Source organism: Hyaena hyaena, unplaced genomic scaffold, assembly GCF_003009895.1.
Source record: "Hyaena hyaena isolate Hyena2069 unplaced genomic scaffold, ASM300989v1 scaffold_11, whole genome shotgun sequence".
NCBI classification, from domain to species: domain Eukaryota; kingdom Metazoa; phylum Chordata; class Mammalia; order Carnivora; family Hyaenidae; genus Hyaena; species Hyaena hyaena.
The window spans coordinates 4,092,458-4,111,817 of NW_024080643.1; the positions used below are offsets into that span (position 1 = coordinate 4,092,458).

At 51.5% G+C, this 19,360-nt stretch overlaps 2 protein-coding genes across 2 annotated transcripts; one reads left to right on the forward strand and one right to left on the reverse strand.

The window, feature by feature from the left end:
• Window positions 1–2,309: 2,309 nt before the first annotated feature.
• On the reverse strand, window positions 2,310–3,335 carry LOC120247035 (skin secretory protein xP2-like). The gene has a single exon (XM_039254744.1). The coding sequence runs from the start codon at window positions 3,333–3,335 to the stop codon at window positions 2,310–2,312; it is 1,026 nt and encodes a 341-aa protein (XP_039110675.1).
• On the forward strand, window positions 3,238–8,174 carry SHISA2 (shisa family member 2). Its single transcript, XM_039254607.1, has 2 exons — window positions 3,238–3,667; window positions 7,525–8,174. Exons 1-2 carry the CDS (start codon window positions 3,334–3,336, stop codon window positions 8,076–8,078), a joined length of 888 nt encoding a protein of 295 aa, XP_039110538.1. The 5' UTR covers window positions 3,238–3,333; the 3' UTR covers window positions 8,079–8,174.
• Window positions 8,175–19,360: the final 11,186 nt, after the last annotated feature.

Consider the following 19,360-nt stretch of genomic DNA (forward strand, 5'->3'; position numbering starts at 1 on the left):
GAAACTAATGATACTTAAGCATCTGGTGATCGGTGTAGAGTTCACAGTTAATCCCGAGCTTACCGTAGTCGGCACCGTGGGGATGAGCAGTGTGCTGGGCAGGCTTTAAAGTGGACTAGAATTGGGGCGCCTGGGTGGCTTAGTCGGTTAAGCGTCCGACTTTCACTTAGGTCATGATCTCGCGGTTCGTGGGTTCGAGCCCCGCGTCGGGCTTGGTGCTGACAGCCAGCTCGGAGCCTGGAGCCTGTTTCAGTCTGTGACTCCCTCTCTCTCTGAGCCTCCCCTGCTCACGCTGTCTCTCTCTCTCCTAGAAATAAATAAAAATATTAAAAAAAAATAAAGTGGACTAGAACTTGGTGCAGTCCAGGCAAAGAGACAGTTTGAATCTGCGTGGATTGGATAAGTTATCTTCACTAGGAGAATGAGGATAGTAACCAGGTCTTTGTCATAGGGTAGCTACAGAAATTGGATGAGGCCTTAGTACAGTGCCTGGTATAGAATAAGCCCTCAGTAAACTTAGCTAACAAGATCTTTTAAGAAAATGACTCAACCTGAAATAGCTGGCTCTTCCTTCACCTTCTTTCGGTCTAATTTTAATGCTGTTCCTCTGATGATTTTTCTGACCTTCCCTCCCTTCTCACCCCTCGGGTTATGCGCTTAAGTTGACCCTGTACACCACCGGTCATAGCTTCCATCATACTTCTATTATCTTTGGCTATTCAATTCTTTGTCTCTTTGTCCAATTTGTTTTACCCCAGGGACTGTGAGCTCTGTTTGAAGGAAACGTCCATGATGTCTGGCTTCCTGATGAATCCCCAGTACCCAACACGGAGTACACTATACTTACTGGAAGGCCATATCAATGAATTTGTTGAATGAAGAATTTGACGTTGGAAGGTTGTTAACACATTAGGTTAAAAAGAGTTTGGTGTATTTACAACATGTAATTTTAGGGGCACCTGGGTGGTTCAGTTGATGATACTGGCTCTTGGTTTCTGTTCAGGTCATGATCTCACGGGGTTGGTGCGTTCGAGCCCCTTGGGAGGCTCTGTTGACAGCGTGGCTCCTGTTTGGGATTCCCTCACTCTCAACATAAATAAATAAACTTTAAAAAATACATAACTTTATGAAGCTAAAAAAATTTTTAAATCCCCCAAAGCAATGGATTTTAAGGGCAATGCTTAGAGAAAGGCTTAGTGAGAAGAATGAGGTGTTCTTTTGGGGGAGGGGGCAGAGAAGAGGGTAGGGTTTTTTTCCTTTGATTTGATTTTGTTGGGGTGAGTGGAAGCAAATCCACCATGTCTAAGTCTGTGCCTTTACCTGACATACACACGTGGCCCATGGTCGTGGGAACCGCGGTGTCTCTGCGGTGAATGAAATTGCCTTGTGTTCTCCAGTCGGGTACCTGCAAGGGACCTCTGTCTGAGGTTATCACCTCCCATGCTCCGGCTTTAAAGACGAAGAAACCGAGGCCAACAAAACCCAGTCACCCTTTACTGGTGGGGCTGGGCCTAGGTACCAGGTCCGCTGACTTCCAGACCGTGTCGGAAGGGTCACTAGTTCTTTTAAAAATAATCACGGCTGCTTTAATAGCATCAGCACCTGTTGTTTTAGCTTCCGCAAGGGAGAAGCTATTAATTTCTCCTTCATCAAAGCCGCATTTCTGGTCTGTCTGAACCTTGTTTTCCTCTTCCCTGCAGCTGTCTGCACCCGTAAGGCCAAATGTTGAACAGAGGCACCTTTCTGCCTAAACCCGGGAAATCGCCACGCCCCAATATGGCAAGAAAAAATTCGACGTAGATCATCCAGACAGTGGCCAAATTTATAATGCTTTCACTGAAGTCTCATTCCACCTGGTGGAAGCCCGGGGGGCCCCCCGGGCGCAGCCCCAGGCACGCAAACGCTTCCACCAACGTCCACGTTTGTGGCCTGTGCCCAGCCGTGGCCAGGACCCCGGGTGCTGGAACCCGAGACAGACAGTCGGAGGGGCAACTTCACCGTCTGCAAAATGGGAAGGGATTATAATCCTTCGGGGGGGGGGGGCGGGGAGGAGTTTTGAGAATCGGCTCGAAGGACGAGGATCTTCAATAAGCCAGTTCCGTTTGCTTCTATTACTGTTATTGCCGTTCTCGAGTCGGCCCGGCCCGGTGTGCTTGAGTTCTGCCTCCTCCCGCGCCCGTCGCGGCCCCGCGGGCGTCGGAAGGTGAGGGGCTCCGGGCGTCTCCGGGCGTCTCCGGGCGTCTCGGGGCGTCCCGGGGAGGAGGCAAGGCCGCGCGAGCGCGCATGCGCGCCCGCCGGCCGCCGGCCCCTCATAAGAGCGCGGCGCGGCGCCACGGCGAGCCCAGTCGGAGCTGGCTCGGAGCCGGGCGCCGCGAGCGTGCGGGCGGCTGCCGCCCTCGGCCCCTTCCCGGCCCGGGGGACTGGGACTTCCGTGGGAGGCTCCGATCGGCGCGCCCCTCCCGAGGGCAGCGGCGGCCGGCGGGGGAGGGAGAGCCGGCCGGAGTGCGCCCGGCGCCCGTGGGAGCGAGCCGCGGCGGGAGAGGCGGAGCGGGGGGAGCCGGGGCCGCGCCGCCCCGCCTGGACCCGCGCCCAGCAGCAGCCGCGGCCGCCGCCCGCCAGCCGGGCTCCCGGGGCCGCGGCGGGGGCGCGCCGGACCGTCGCCCACGGCCCGGACGCCGGCGCGCGCTGGGAGGCTCGGCCGTCCGCCCCGCGGGGCGCGGCGCTGCCGGGGCGGCGCGGCCGGAGCCATGCGGACCGAGTTCGGAGCCGGGGAGCCTGAGCGCGGCCGGCCGCTGCACTTGCTGCCCCGCTTCGTGGCTCCTTCGCGCCGCCCGAGAGGGCAGTAGGGGAGGGGAGACGCTTCCCGACCTGGGCGCGGGCCCGCGAGGCTGACACTCCGCGGCAGCGACCTGGCTCCGGGTCGGCGGCGGGAGTGAGCGTCCCCTCGGGGATGCGCGGGGAGGCTCCTGCCGCGGGGGGAGCCTCCAGGGGCGGCGGGACGGCGGCGCTGGGGCCCCTCTGACCCTGCGCCCAGGGAGTCCCAGCAGCGAGCGCTCGCTCTCCAGGCGGCGCCGCCACCGGGGACCGGCGACCGCCCGGCACCGCGCCCGGCCACGGGAGGGATGGCCTAGGACCCCTGCGCCCGGCAGCCCGGCGTCGTCGGCTCCTGGACGTCGCGGCGGAGGACCAGAGGCCCGCTCGGAAGAGCGCCGCGGAGGCCGTCCCCGTCCCGGCCGCCGCATCCCCGGGAGCCCGGTCGTCGGGGCCGCGCCTTCCCGGAGCCCGCTGTGCGCCCCCCCCCGGAGCCGCGCCGCCCGCGCCCAGGGTGGTGCCATGTGGGGCGGACGCCGCTCGCCCGCCGCGTCCCCTCCGAGCGCCGCTTCGCTCCTGCAGCTGCTGCTGGCGGCCCTCCTGGCGGCGGGGGCGCGGGCCAGCGGCGAGTACTGCCACGGCTGGCTGGACGCGCAGGGCGTCTGGCGCCTCGGCTTCCAGTGCCCCGAGCGCTTCGACGGCGGCGACGCCACCATCTGCTGCGGCAGCTGCGCGCTGCGCTACTGCTGCTCCAGCGCCGAGGCGCGCCTGGACCAGGGCGGCTGCGACAACGACCGCCAGCAGGGCGCCGGCGAGCCTGGCCGGGCGGACAAGGACGGCCCGGACGGCTCGGCAGGTAGGAGGAAGGTGGGCTTGGCCGACCCGGGAGCCGGGAGCCTGGAGGCCCGAAAGGAACTAGGGGCGATCGAATTTCAGTAAAAGAGGGCTTGGACCTGGAGGTGGTGTCCGCACCCTGGCGCAGCTCTTGTGCCAAGTGGGGCACCGCCTCACTGCGCTGAGCCTCAGTTTCCCTATCTGCCCCCTAAAGAGTAGCTCGCGTTGGCTTTTCCGAAGAAAACCGGCTACATAAGGCAGTGTGGGGTGCAGGCAGCCTCGCATTCCTCCTGGCCAGGGACCTCTGTACCCTGCTCCGATGCCTCCTGCCCCCATACGTCTAACTTCTAGTAAGGGGGAGGGTTTGGGTGGGACCCGAGCACATGGCGAAGGCACTTCCGTCCGTAAAGGCTCCGCAGACGGCGGGCAGCTCCTCGGGGCTTTCCTGCGGCTGATGCGCTTTCACAGACCCGGGAATTCTAATCCTCGGAACACTTGGCGGCAAGGCCCCGGCCTCTCTGGTTTCTGGACAGTTCTCCTTACCACGTCAGATTTCGTAGGTGTGACCCTGAAGCCGTGCCCAAGCTTGCTCTTTGTGGCTTTGATTTTATTTTTAATTGTATTTTTTTCAAGTTGCCCGAGAGAGAGCACAAATCCGCAGACGAATTTGCTAAGTTCCACTTTTATCCATTCTTCAGAAACCTTCCAGACTGCCTCCCTCCGGGGTCTACACCCATGTATGGGAGGGAGGATTTAGCACTTGGGTAGGGCTGGAGGTCAGGTGGCCAACACATCACAGAGTGGACGTCTCCTCCCTTTTTGGCAGCTGGTTATGTTAAGGAGAGGACTTTTTACCAGTGCCCTGAGCCAGGGTTTAAGCTACCTCAGCGTTGGCACTGAGCGGCACCTGTGTTTCTAGAACCACCTCCTGGGCCTGGTAAGAGGCTGCTCTTTTCAGTGCCGTTCCCTTGGCTGTCAAACATGTTATTATTTTTTTAAATATTTGTTTATTTTTGAGAGAGAGACCGTGCGAACAAGGGAGGGGCAGAGAGAGAGGGAGACACAGAATCTGAAACAGGCTCCAGGCTCTGTTCTGCGGGTTCGAACCCACAAACTGCGAGATCCTGACCTGAGCCTAAGTCAGACGCTTAACCGACTGAGCCACCCAGGCGCTCCCCCCCCCCCCCGCCGCCCCCATCAAGCATTTTATTAGCAAGCTACGCCTCTTGTTCCCGCTGCCTTGAGTCTGAGGAGCGGAGGGCTGAGGGTAACTCCAGAAAAGGTGCCACCTTCAAGCTCGAGCTCCTTGCCGCAGGCTGTGTGACTGGGGAAGGAAGCCTTGAGAAGTGAGCCAAAGACGGAGCTCTTACCTTGACGGGCTGATGAGCGATCTCTGAAAAGTTGGGTTGACTCTGGACAAATCAGAAGGCAGCCGGCTTCTCGAGAGGTCACGAGATGTGCGTGGGCGCCTTCACTCTTTTAGGTCTTTTTTTCCTGAAAGTTCTGTTCCTCTCCCTTCTCTTCTGCAGTCAGAACTGTCAAGGCACCGAATCAGGCAGCGCTGAGGGTCTGTGGGGAGCACCGCATCCTTTACCTCCGGGTGGTGGTTCCTGTCCCCAGAGAAAATTCCTGGAAGGAGAACAGTTCTTTCTCCCCAAAACTCGTTCTGTGGACTTACATTGCTAGAGCTAGTTTCTGCTCTAATGTTCGGAGCTTCCTTCCCTCCTTCCTTCCTTCCTTCCTTCCTTCCTTCCTTCCTCCCTCCCTCCCTCCCTCCCTCCCTCCCTCCCTCTTCCTTCCTTTTATTGGTTTACATCCTAAGAAGCTATTTAGGGCCGGTATCCTGATTCAGAGAGTGAAATGTTTATGACATGCATAAGGAAAACGCCCCGCATCCTCCGCTGCGGTCCGTCGTAGCCCGGGGATCGTGTTATTAGAGCAGCGCCCCCATCTGAAAACCCTCTGTGCTGCAAACTGTAGCGAGTGCTTCTGCTTGCTAGCGGGGCGCGACGTAAATACGGCATTCTTCGGCATTGAAGTTTAGGAAGTCTGCAGACATCGACCTTTGGGACATACCTATAAAGTGCGCTTTACTTAATAAGGCACTGGGGCTCTGTGACCCCGTGTGGCACTGTCCTGTAAGTACACTGACTTCAGGAGCGTCACAGCAGTAGGAAGGAGCATAATTAGAAAGGCTGTTCTTCTAGAAGATGATCAGAGGGCATGCCACATACCTGACCTCGGAGGTGGGCTCTTTCCTAAGTGCTGCCCTGTACCCCGTGTGCCAGCTCTGTGCTTTGCCCGGACCCTAGTCCCTGCCCTTATGTATTTTCCAATCTGAAAGTCAAGGTGACCGGCCGGAGCCCGTCAGAAAACAGATCCGTGGTGACCCGGGGTGGAATGCCACAGAAGTGGCTGGCTCGGAGGCAGCGGGCAGCCCCCTGGCTCCCGATTCTCTGTGCCCCGTCCGCCAGTGCATGGAGCTTCTGAAAGCCCTGGAGCGCCATCCCCAGAGCTTCCAAAAGATTGTTTTTAGTAAAACGGTGTAAAAATGGAACGCGCCACCGACTTGAGGAAGGTTTTGATGTGGGCCTTTCTCGTTACTTTGCAGAGTACACCTTACTCGTTAATTAGGATGCACCGCCTCGTGGTCTGCGGGCTTCACTGAGCCCAGTGGTGCTAAGTGCCAGTGTAACTGCTCCACTCGGGCTGCCCTGGGCCTGCCCGGGTCCCTTGATCACTGGGGCTGCTCTTCTTCCTGGGCCAAATGTCTTGTCGCTCCCAGCATGCGTTCTTCTCGGTACCTTGTTCCATGCTGACCTGCACCTGCCTCGAATAGCTTCCCTTTACTGTAAGTCCCCTTACCTTTCCACGGCCCAAGGACCAGCCCTGAGTGCCTTACGTTACAGATTTGGAAACGGCTGTGGCTGGACCTGACTTTTTGACTTACTGGCCTCTGAAAAAAAAGAACAGCTCCAGAATGGCAAAAGAAGTCTGCAAAGACTATAGTTTCCGGGCGGGGGGGTGGAACCCACTCTTAAGTAATTCATTTCTTTTTTAAGAATATTTATTTATTTATTTATTTATTTATTTTTTGTTTTATTTATTTCTAAGAGAGAGAGACAGCATGAGCAGGGGAGGGTCAGAGAGAGAGGGAGTCACAGACTGAAACAGGCTCCAGACTCAGAGCTGGCAGTCAGCACAGAGCCAGACGAGGGGCACGAACCCACAAACCGCAAGATCAAGACCAAAGCGAAAGTCGGACGCTTAACCGACTAAGCCACCCAGGCGCCCCAAGAATATTTATTAAAAAACTTTTTTTAACGTCTATTTTTGAGAGAGAGACAAAGTACAAGCAGGGGTGGGGCAGAGAGAGAGGGAGACACAGAATCCGAAGCAGGATCCAGGCTCCAAGCTGTCAGCACAGAGCACGACACAGGGCTTGCACTCACAGACCACAGGATCATGACCTGAGCCAAAGTCGGACGCTCAGCTGACTGAGCCCCCCATAGAGATCTAATTCATTTCTATGCAGATCCTCCGAGTATCTGTTAGGGCGGGCTCAAGCTCAGGCAGTTCAGTTACTGTAGGAATTTTCGAAGTCTCAAAACGTTAAATCCGTATTTTTGTTAAAAGTGAACATTTGTCTCAGTGTCGCGGTTGGTGAGCCTTAGCTGTGAATGTTAACAGTTCTGCTTGGGGGGGAGAGGCGGTCTGCCCTTGGGGATGGGGGTCCTGGGGAGGGAGGGGCGGTCTGCCCTTGGGGATGGGGGGTCCTGGGTCCTTCAGTGCGGGGATTGGCGCGGCTCCTTTGCTGCTGGGCACCGACCTTTACCGCCTTCTTGCAGTAAATGATAACGATACGTTTGTGTCCTTCAGTCCCCATCTACGTGCCGTTCCTCATCGTGGGGTCCGTCTTCGTCGCCTTCATCATCTTGGGGTCCCTGGTGGCAGCCTGCTGCTGCCGATGTCTCCGGCCGAAGCAGGAGCCCCAGCAGAGCCGCGCCCCCGGAGGGAGCCGCCTGATGGAGACCATCCCCATGATCCCCAGCGCCAGCACGTCGCGAGGGTCCTCCTCCCGCCAGTCCAGCACCGCTGCCAGCTCCAGCTCCAGCGCCAACTCGGGGGCCCGGGCACCCCCAACGAGGTCACAGACCAACTGCTGCTTGCCCGAGGGCACCATGAACAACGTGTATGTGAACATGCCCACAAACTTCTCTGTGCTCAACTGTCAGCAGGCCACCCAGATCGTGCCCCACCAGGGGCAGTACCTGCACCCCCCCTACGTGGGCTACGCGGTGCAGCACGACTCGGGGCCCATGACGCCCGTGCCCCCGTTCCTGGACGGCCTGCAGACCGGCTACCGGCAGACCCAGGCGCCCTTCCCCCACAGCAGCAGCGAGCAGAAGATGTACCCGGCTGTGACCGTGTAGCCCGGGGTGCCCGCGGGGTCCTTTACCAGACGGAGAGCACAGGGATGCTGTGGCTGTGGGAAGGATTCTCTAAGCGGAAGTCCGCCCACGTAGCCGCTGAGGACAGCCCGATTCTCTCGGATGGCTGCGTCTGCCCCCAACTGTCTGAAAACGTCTCTTTCCAAATGAGCCTTTCTGGATGTGGTTTCGTCCCGGTGCATGATTGATTTTTATGATGGGGGAGAAAAAAAAAAAAGCATGGAGATGCCCGCGGGGCTGTGTGACGGGTGCTTGAAGCCCTAAGTGCCCTTGAGGTATGGCTGTCGGAAGAATTTTGCAAAGGGACAGATTAAGGGTTTCTATTCTATCCTTATTATTATTATTTCTGTTTTTGTTTCTGTGAGATCAGAATACCTGTTCCCTCCCTTTTACCTGGGTATGATTTGTACAAGCATCCAAGGTTCAGGGGAAGATGTAAAGAACAGAATTATTATAAAAGGAAATCAAGTTTGAACTCCCTGAGATGGGTCTTTGATCTCAGTGTCTTCACAGGCACATCTCAACTTCCTTGTAAAAAGATAGATCTATTTTGTCTATTTTTGTGCTTTTTTTGGGGGGGGGGTTCTATTTTGTGCTTTTTTTTTTTAACCTTGTGTAGAGATCTTATTACAAAGTGATTTTCTACATTAAAAAGAGACTGAAAGAAATTGTATTGTCACTTAACTAAGGACATTTCAGAACTCTGGGATTATTTTAATCTTTAAGTAGCGGGTGGCGTAGTAATATGCCATTCATTCCTGATTGTATCCTCCGATTTTCTGACTTTATTAAAGCGACATCTTAGAAGTAATGAGATGTTATTTTATATTGAAATCATAAGCTACCACCTGCTACTTCTCAAGACTTGGAATTTTACGGTGTGGTATGGCTTGGCATTTTGTTCTCTTCGGTTTTCGGATCCCCATGTCTGTATAGAGCCGTGTGCAGGTGATTTACTATTGTAAATGAAGATCAGCATTTCTGCCCAGATCTGATAAAACATTTGCTTGTTTTCCCAGAAAAATTCAAAGAAACGCTTTCTAACGATCCTTAGTATAACTTCTCAGCCATAATCTGAGATTTGGGATGAAATTTAAACCGCAGATACAATTTACTTTGCAAATCATGAGGCTTTTCATACTCCTGTTATCAAAATGGCTTATTTTTCAGGCAGTGGCGGGGGGTGGGGGATCTATCGAGTCCAGAGAAAAGCTTTTGAAAGAGAGATTGCCTTTCTTCCCCCACAAAGTTAGTTTTTGTTTTCCTCTCTGCTTTAGTCCTCAATGAGTCCTGTATTCATTGGTAATGGTCTGAATTATGAAATTCAAGTGAATCTTGTGTTCTGTTGGCTTAAAAGAAGTAAGTTTAAGTAGGTGCAAATGTATTTCCATCTGCCGGCAAAACCAAGATTTGCAATTAAACAAACCATTTGTAAGGTATGGTCTTCCACACATTTACATCGATAGTTCATATATCCATCTGTCCATCCATGACCTGTCTACCGTCTGTCTCCTCGCTCTCTGTTACCGCTCTCTCTCATGACTGGATGATGTAAAACCATTGTTGGCAATTGGTATCAACGAAGATGTTCAAATTTTTTTAATAACAGAGGCAGGGGAAATCCTTTTACTTATTAATAAATATTTTATGGTATGAATTCCAAGGGAGTTGGGCTTCTTTCATTTTTGTCTTACTTGGTAACTCCTCGGATGCCCTTTTAAACTTGTGAATGTGGTAAAGTTGCTAAGAATGATAAATTGTGCTTTCTAGAACCAAGGGCCTACCTTTAAAAGTGATCAGTGTCTTGGAAGTTTACGTGTACATTCTGTGCGCAATTTTATGTATCCCGTGAGAAGTGCTGACAACACAACAGAGAGCCTTTGGGATTATTATATTATCAGGTTAATGTATGTTCCACACGTTGTCTTGATGGAGGAATTTGAATTATCTAAGGAAGTAAACTTTCTGGCAGCATGGAGGTGAGCAGGACCTCAGACGTCACTCAGTCTAGAGATTCCCCCCCCTCCCCCGGAAAGAGCCAGAGGGTAAATATTTTATGCTTTGCACACCAGGTGGTCTCTACCAAGTTTCTTCACAGAAACGCAGATGAGGACGGCCCTGTTCCAATGAAACTTCACTGAGGGACAAAACGTAAAAGCCATTCTAAACTCTCGGGCCATGGAAACGAGGCAGTGGGCTAGGTTTGGCCTTTGGTCTTCGCTCACCAATCCCTAATCTAGTCGATCGTTACCTGATGAAGGAAGGAGTCCCTTTATGATATTTTTAACAGCCTTTTTTTTTTTAAATGTTTTATTTATTTTTGAGAGAGAGAGAGCATGAGCAGGGGAGGGTCAGAGAGAGAGAGGGAGACACAGAATCTGAAACAGGCTCCAGGCTCTGAGCTGTCAGCACAGAGCCCGATGCGGGGCTCGAACCCACAAACCGTGAGATCATGACCTGAGCCGAAGTCGGACACTTAACCTGACTGAGCCACCCAGGCGCCCCTCCTTTTTTTTTTTTTTTTTTTTTTTAAACAGTGCTTGAGTCTCTAAACGTTTGCTTCTCTAGACGTTTCCTTCCTTTCTACATAGTACTACATACCACGATTAAAGCAAAGTGCACTTTAATATATGAAATGAGTTCTTCACTTGGTAAGTGCTACCTGCTCTTCCCCCATATATAAATAACATCCTTGGATGCATCCTCAGATCTTTTCAATTTTGATAAAAACTTGAGACTTTTGGCTGTCACAGTGAAAGGTTCAGACACCTGGTTTAAGGATACCTTCCTTATTGGCATGAAATCGGAATCTGTAAGATAGAATTTGCACCCAATAGAGCTATTTTAAAGTTGCGCTGGGAAAAAAAAAAAAGCAGTTACAGATAGGAAAATGGTTTGCTGCTGTACCTTTTCTTCTGTATCTAAACCTTGATTCATGATGGCTCTGGGGCCTTCTGTATCCCGCTGTGGGGGAAAGTCAGACCCTCTGATTGTAAGGAAGGAGAAATTAACCAGCTCTTTCTGTAAATTTAAGGGCCAGGAAACTACTCCTCTCCTATCATTCCTGCTGTGGCTGGAAGTTACAATTTGTAACGTCAACATCCAATGTGGCAAGAAGACCATTAAGACAAATGCACGCGGGTTCGCCATATTTACTCCACAGTGCTCCCCGCTTCAGGCTAGTGCTCACCTCTGATTACGTTCCTAGATGCTTGACTAATAGTTCATCTATCAAATTTACCTTGAACTCTTTTTTTTTCCCTCAAGATTGCACAGGTTTATTTAGTGAGTTCTCTGATCTTTTCTCCTTATTTTGATACAATTAGGATTTAAGCTTCCATCAAGAGCGTTTCCTGAGGAAACCTTGAAAATCGGAGCAAAGTTGGCAGGGAAAGTCAGGGCAGCTGTCCCCAAATGGACTGGACACAGAGAAGGAAAAATTTAAGTCCACTGTCAGGAAGGGGAAAGGCTTGGCCCCTACCTAGCGAGAAATAGCACTCACATACTCACGGGACAGTGGCGGAGGCTCGGTTTCCTGCAAATTCACGCTGCCTCCAGCACGCCTATCCTCAGTGATTCATTAAAGTCATTTAAATAAACGAGCAGAATGCTAGCTTTTAATTGCTTAAGCTTTTTAAGTGCTTAAAAGGAATGCATTTGTTTCTGCTCAGCCCCGAGACTTCTCACCAACTTAGCCTGGGCTTCCTCTGGCCCAACTCGCAGCATTAGAACGTACAATGGGTGTTCGCCTACACTGTCCACTGCACACCTCCACTCGGGGTGTGTGCTTGGCAAAGCTTGGTGGAATTTGGGGACGGGGGTTATGGCGGGCAGACCGAGGCATCTGACCAACCCCGTCAGTCATCAGGATGGAAACCAAGCAGCCCTACTAGACTTGCTGAGCTGCTGCTAGGTAAATAATGTAACGGCTAAGGGAACTTTCTAGGCTTTTAAAACATGGGAACGCTTCCCCGTTCTGTTTATTTCCCTTGCCTCTTGAGCAGGACACAAAGCGTGTGAGCAAGCTGTGTGACCCTGACTGGAGGAAGCTCAAGGCAGGGGGCAGTGGTGGCTGCAGCTTTAACACCCAGGGAAGAGTGTGGGCTCCCGGGGCCTGGGACCCGGGGTAGGTCTGAACCTGGCCACCGGGGAAGGCACACCCTTTGTGTTTGACTTTTTGAGCCCCTTTCTTTTTTTTTTTTTTTTTAAATGTTTCATTTATTTCTAGGAGACAGAGAGAGAGCGTGAGCAGGGGAGGGTCAGAGAGAGAGGGAGTCACAGACTGAAACAGGCTCCAGGCTCTGAGCTGGCAGTCAGCACAGAGCCCGAAGCGGGGCTCGAACCCACGAACCGCGAGATCATGACCTAAGCGAAAGTCGGACGCTTAACCGACTGAGCCACCCAGGCGCCCCTAGCCCCTTTCATTTTTAAAAGGAGCAGCCTAAATACTGGAAGGAGGACTAAATCATGCAGACGAAGGAGAGCACCATTTCTCATCCCTCAACCTTAATCCTTTTCTTTTCCTTCTTAGATGGTAGAGCCTTCAGGACATTTCCACCCTGCTAACCGCCCCCCCCCCCCACCTTTCTCTCTGTTTTTTGGTGTTTTTGTTTTTTGTTTTTTTTTAAGAGCCAGAGATCAGCTATGTCCCTTCAGCCCATTCATTCCAAAATACTTACATAGACAATTTCTTTGCCTTCTGAAATGTTTTTCTTAATTGAAAACATGCATGCTACCGTGCTTCAGTGCCTTGAAGGGGCTGAGTCAGTGAGAGATGACAAACAGAAACTATTGCCTCTGGGGCGCCTGGGTGGCTCAGTCAGTTAAGCCTCCGACTTCGGCTCAGGTGATGATCTCAGTTTCTGGGTTCGAGCCCCACGTCGGGCTCTGTGCTGACAGCTCGGAGCCTGGAGGCTGCTTCGGATTCTGTGTCTCCCTCTCTCTGTCCCTCTCCTACTTGTGCTCTGTCTCTCTCTCAAAAATAAACATTAAAAATGTTATATAAAAAAAGAAACTGTTAACGCTTTTCCTGAACATTGAAGACACGCTAGGTCAACAGTTCTTAGTGCGTGATTCGCACTTGATTTTCTGTGTCCCTGTTCTTGGATAGAAGCCTTTACTGGTGACAGATGGAAGACTAAACCCTACAGACACAGTGCCTCCTGTCCAGATGTTCAGGATTTCTGACTACTAACTATAACCCCAAGCAGCCAGGGCAGGACAACTTTGAGATGAAATTACAGTTTTGTGGAGGGAGGCGGCTGTGAGGGTCATTGTGCCTTTCACAGTTAAAGCTTCAGAATGCCTCCAACATTTATACCCCAAATTGAAGGAACTGGACTCAAGAATAAGAAGTTCAGGGGCGCCTGGGTGGCTCAGTCAGTTAAGTGACTGACTCTTGATTTTGGCTCAGGCCATGATCTTATGGTTTGTGGGATGGAGCCCCAATTCGGTCTGCACACTGACAGCACTGAGCCTGCTAAGGATTCTCTCTCCCTCTCTCTCTGCCCCTCCCCTGCTCTCTCTTGCGCGCTCTCTCTCTCAATAAATTAAAATAAAGCTTTTAAATGAGGGACGATAAAAGGGGTAAAAAGTTTATGCGGGCAGCCTTAAGATTGATTTATTTTATTTATTTTTTTTATTTTTATTTATTTCTAGGAGAGAGAGACAGCGTGAGCAGGGGAGGGTCAGAGAGAGAGGGAGTGACAGACTCTGAAACAGGCTCCAGGCTCTGAGCTGGCAGTCAGCACAGAGCCCNTTTTTATTTATTTCTAGGAGAGAGAGAGACAGCGTGAGCAGGGGAGGGTCAGAGAGAGAGGGAGTGACAGACTCTGAAACAGGCTCCAGGCTCTGAGCTGGCAGTCAGCACAGAGCCCGACGCGGGGCTCGAACCCACGAACCGCGAGATCATGACCTAAGCGAAAGTCGGACGCTTAACCGACTAAGCCACCCAGGCGCCCCAAAGATTGATTTTAAAGACCCAACTTGCATCTCGGTTTCAACCATCTTGAAACGTAGGTCTTTTCATTTAGAAAAATCATAGGTTACGCAAGTAGACATAACAGCTGTAGAAGGCTGATTGCCATCTGTACCATGTATATAAAATCACCACATGCGTGTATACGTATGCGTACAGAAGGATCATGGGAAAATGTGAAACAGAATAATTTATTATACGAGGCTATCTCATCCAAGACTCTGTTCTCAATTCCTGACTGATTCTTTTAGACCGGAGCTGGTTTGCAGCACTCAGCTCTCCTGGTCTCAGCTGTAACTGCCTTTATCAGAGTTTCTCTGGACTCGGAGGACCCATGTTACCAATGGTATTCATGTCTTTGAACTCAGTGTGCCCTCTGGAACAGGCGATCAACCACACACACCCACCTCCAAGGGTCGGTGTGGAGACAAAGAATATAACATAGTGGCATCTAATCGGCTTTTATAATACACATACAGTCTAATTTCTTTTTTTAAATTTATTTCTGAGAGAGAGAGACAGCGTGTGCAGGGGAGGGTCAGAGAGAGAGGGAGACACAGAATCTGAAGCAGGTTCCAGGCTCTGAGCTGTCAGCACAGGGCCCGACGCGGGGCTCGAACCCACGAACCGTGAGATCATGACCTGAGCCGAAGTTGGACGCTTATGCGACTGAGCCACCCAGGCGCCCCACATATAATTTAACTTCTTTTCAGATATTTTTAAGCTGCCTGATACAAAGATGCATAATGTATATTGACAAAATATGTCAAATATAGATAGACAAATCCTTAGAACTACGTTAGGAGATTTTCCTTATTTTTGTTTCAGTGACCAGTTTTATGTGGGTTAGTCTGTAGTCCTAACGTTTTTAGGTTGCCTAAGAGACGTGCACAGGACTGGCCTTCTCAGACCCTTGAATCAGAACCACTCTCTGTAATGCCCTAAGTGGCCTAAGTCTCTGCGTTGTTGCGTTGTATATTCACAGGTTTCTCTCCTCCCTATGTTAGGCTCTACCTGCTGAGCCCTTCGAGGCTGCCAGTTAGCATCTTCTGTACCAACTGGGGTCCTGTCAGGAACACAGACTGAATCATTTTAATTTTCCACTGAATCATGACCGACACACAGCAAAGGACACAAATCTTAAATGGACAACTCAAGAAACTCTCACCAAGGTCAAGAGACGGAAGGAATCCCGTTGACAGTTCCCTTCGAGGAGAAGGGCCCTTCTGAACTCCTGCACCATAGATTAGCGTTGCCTGGTTTTGAACTTCGTATAAATGGAATCACAGGCTTCTCTCACTCACCGTCATGACTGATGTCGGATGGAGGTCCAGTTCCCTTTCACCACCGAGTAGTGTTTCATCATATAAAAATACCATACGGACACTGTATTTATCCAATCTACTGTTGACAGTCATTTGGGTTACTCTCCCAATGAGAGTTGGGAGAGTTGGGAACATTCTTAAACAGCACTCAGTTCTCTTGCGTGGAATTCTAGGAGAGGAATTGCTGTGTCATAGGGTATGTGAACGTTTGCCGTAGTAGAGATGACCGTTGTCACGCCAGTTATTTTTAAACGAGAATTTGTGAAAGGAATTCATTAAACAGGTGTCAGGGAACTGAAACAGCAAAGGGGGAAACTGAGGCAATGCAGAGCTGCTGACTGCCTGAAGTGGTTACTACCCTCAGGGTCAAAGGAACAAAGGGAAGAAGTCGGGGGTATTAGAATCCAGATGCTTGAAGGCAAGGCCCTGACAGCTCAGAGAGGGAGCCTCTGCTGACCGGTACGCCCGGGGGACACAATGCAGCCCATTCTGGGAATGACATTTAAACAAATTTTTTTAAATGTTTGTTTATTTTTGAGAGACAGAGAAAGATACAGCATGAGCAGGAGAGGGGCAGAGAGAGAGGGAGACACAGGATCTGAAGCAGCTCCAGTGCTGACAGCTCAGAGCCCGATGCAGGAGTTGAACACATGAACCGCGAGATCATGACCTGAACCGAAGTTGGACGCTTAGCCGACTGAGCCACCCTGGAGCCCCAGGAATGCCATTTTTTTTTTTTAAAAAGCTGGAAACTGGTGCCAACTGGTGCCAGGGTGAAGGCTGCGTCTGTGGCCACAGACAGAGCAGTGGACAGGCAGGTCCTTGGCTTTCTGCTCCCCCAGCCTTTCAGGCTCTCTCTAGTGCCCCCTGTTATCAGAGCCTGGCATGGCCGGTGGGCAAAGGGTAAGGGGTGTGGCCGCCCCCCAGAGCATCACATCGCAGTGCTGGACGGGTGGGGGTGGAAGTCAGGAACCGGCACCTTTAGAGCTGACACTATGCCTTGTGGCCGAGTGGCTCTTAGGATTTTCCTCGTCTTTCTGACATGCATGTTGCAAATGTATTAATCTACTTAGGACAGTTGTGTATCAAGTCGGTGACTGAATTCAGAGTACTTCATATGTCTCATTTCAAGGCGAAAATAAAATCTAAATGTTCTATGGGAGTTGGGTTTCACAGCATTGCTGGGGACTTCGCAAGTGTCTTTTGGAGACCCGCTTTAGCACGGTCCTTGGAGGTAAAGGGCGGACTTGGGAGGAGGTGGGCGTTGGATTCGAGTCCCTCTTCCATCCCTGACAAGCATGTGACAAGTCAGGACACCTCGTGGAACTTCAGTTGGTTAAAATGCGACCCATTGTCTCATCCACTCACAGGGCAGTGGTTCGGGTAACTGACATAATGCTTAACCGACTGAGCTACCCAGGCGCCCCAGAATAAGTGACATAATGCGACAGGGCCGGCCACCTCAGCTTTCTCCCAAGGTGGTGTCGATTCTACAGGTCGCTTTCCAGCAGCTCTGCTTTATGTAAGTGGGGGTTTTTGGTTAAATTTTAAACTGTCTTTAAAACCGCATCTGGCCACATTCCACTGGAATCCTTCGTCGGTCCTCTGTTTTCACACCATCCGATAATCCTTAGAGACTGGGCTACAGGAACTGAGTAGAGATTAAGGAGGGGACAGTGCTGTTCTCTACTCCCTTCACACGTGCTGGGTGTAAGTCCTCTTTGTTCTTGCTGGTACCCTTGTGTCATGCTGCCTGGGGCCATGCTGAGTTGTGTGCGCGTCCCCTTAGCGAGTTTCTCAAGGATAGAGACCAGGACTTAGGCAGCTCTAACTGCCTCCTCAGCACCCAGCACAATGCCCGAATACAGTGCACATGCTGTTAACGTCTGCGGAGGTAGAAAAAATGTTTGGCCCTAAAGACGTTAAGTATTTCAAAAGGAATTTAATAAGATGAATCATCCCTAGGCCAAGGCAATGCCCTACTTATTGAAAAGTAGCATCCAGTATAAGTATAACTTGACTTTATTTGGAGTAGCACACAGATAACTCTTTGTTTTTGCTTACAAAAAATTTTGTTTACAAAAATTTTCAAAGAGCCATTCAGTTAACAATACCAGAGACAGAATAGAACATTAGTACTGTGGCCTTGCTCTTGGACTCTTCTTATGGTGACCTCTGTAAGGCTGATATTTGCTGCTTCTGTCTAGACTTTTGTCACAGGTTGATTCCAAATATTTGGCCCAACAGAACTACGTGAGGATGGCAAAAGTCTGAAATCGCTAGAGCCATCTTAAAACCAGTTCTCCTGACAATAAATTGGAAGGCAGAGAGTAATCTGGGGTGACCACTCTTCATTTATTTATTATGAGGTTTTTTTTTTTTTTGAGCCAGTACAATCCTTCCATACTAGTTTTAATGTTAAGAAATTTTATATCTAATGGAAGATGTACTGGAACAGAAAGACGCCTTTGTTGAATATCTAAGGATAAAAATCCGCTCAGCAGTCTTTTCTCGAGAAGTGTCAGCAGCTCACTCGATTCACTGGCTTCTCCTTTTCCCAGCGTGGTTATAAACACGGTGCTCGACGACTCGTATTTCAGCCCACATCCGTCTCTACGACGACGAGAAAAGGAGCTCGAGCTGTGTTAGAACGTCATGGCTCTACGTCCCTTTAGAGAGCACTGTATGTGGTGGCGTACAATGCGCGTCAGTGGCCTCGGTGTGCTGTAGAGTGGGATGTAGAGTGAGGAGCCCCACTTGGACATCATCCACAGGGCACTTGGTTCCAGAAATGCATGCATCTCTCTCCACACGTTAGGCGTGCTGCAATCATTCCTAGGTTAGCAGCCACGGCTGCCTTAAGGACACAAGAATAGGGCTCTCCCCAGACATCCTGACCTCCGTCTTCCAGCCTCCAGAACGGTGAGAAATCAGTATTTGTTGCTTCTCAGCCCCCCAGTCGATGGTATCTTTGCCGTAGCAGCCCAAGCTAAGCCACCAGATCTATGCTGCCCAACACGGTGCCGGATGATCTTCTGTTTACGGTCTGTCTCTCCCAGTGGACCACAAGCCCCGGAGCCCAGGACGGGGTGTGGTTCACCACTCCGTCTCAACACAGCCTCCACCTGCGCTGGGAAACAGCTCCTCTTCCCAAAGGCCGTGGGAAAGGGGGTCTGAGAGCCCTCCCAGCTGAAGCTGCCTGGGATGTGCAGAGTTCAAGGCTGTTAGCAGGTTCTTGCTTGAAGCCCGTCAGCACCTGAAAGGCACCGCCCCGTGGAGGCCCTTCTTGGGGAGCAGGGGCCTCAGCGTTGTAGCAGTAAAGGCCCCAGGTTCTCAGACAAACGTCCGGCTGTCCAGTCAGGTGGGCTGATAGGTCGCTGCACACAGTTCCCTTTGGCACACACGGTTGCCGGCATTCCTCTGGCCGCCTCATATAAGAACCGCCTTAAGGGGAGCCTGGGTGGCTTAGTCGGTTAAATGTCCGACTTTCGCTTAGGTCATGATCTCGCGGTTCGTGGGTTCGGGCCCCGCGTCGGGCTCTGTGCCGACTGCCAGCTCAGAGCCTGGAGCCTGTTTCAGTCTGTGACTCCCTCTCTCTCTGACCCTCCCCTGCTCACACTCGCGCTCTCTCTCTCTCTCCTAGAAATAAATAAAAACCTTAAAAAAAAATAGATATTGGTTGCTTTAAAAAAAAAAAAAAAAAAAAGAACCGCCTTAAAGCCCTTGGACCCTTCCCGTGGCATCGTGTCACCCGCCTTGCTGTGCTCTCAGGTTTAAGAAGGGATTGTTTTCCTTCCTTCGCGTTCATGTATGTTTGTGTCTCCCCCCCCTTTTCCCGCAGAGCCGAGGTGTGTGCGTGATCATGTGCACGTGTGCTTTGTACACGCAGGCTCGGGGGCCTCCTGCCCGTGTGAACGGGTCTCCCTTGGGCACCAGGCCAGCTGGTGTGTGGGGCTGCCTCT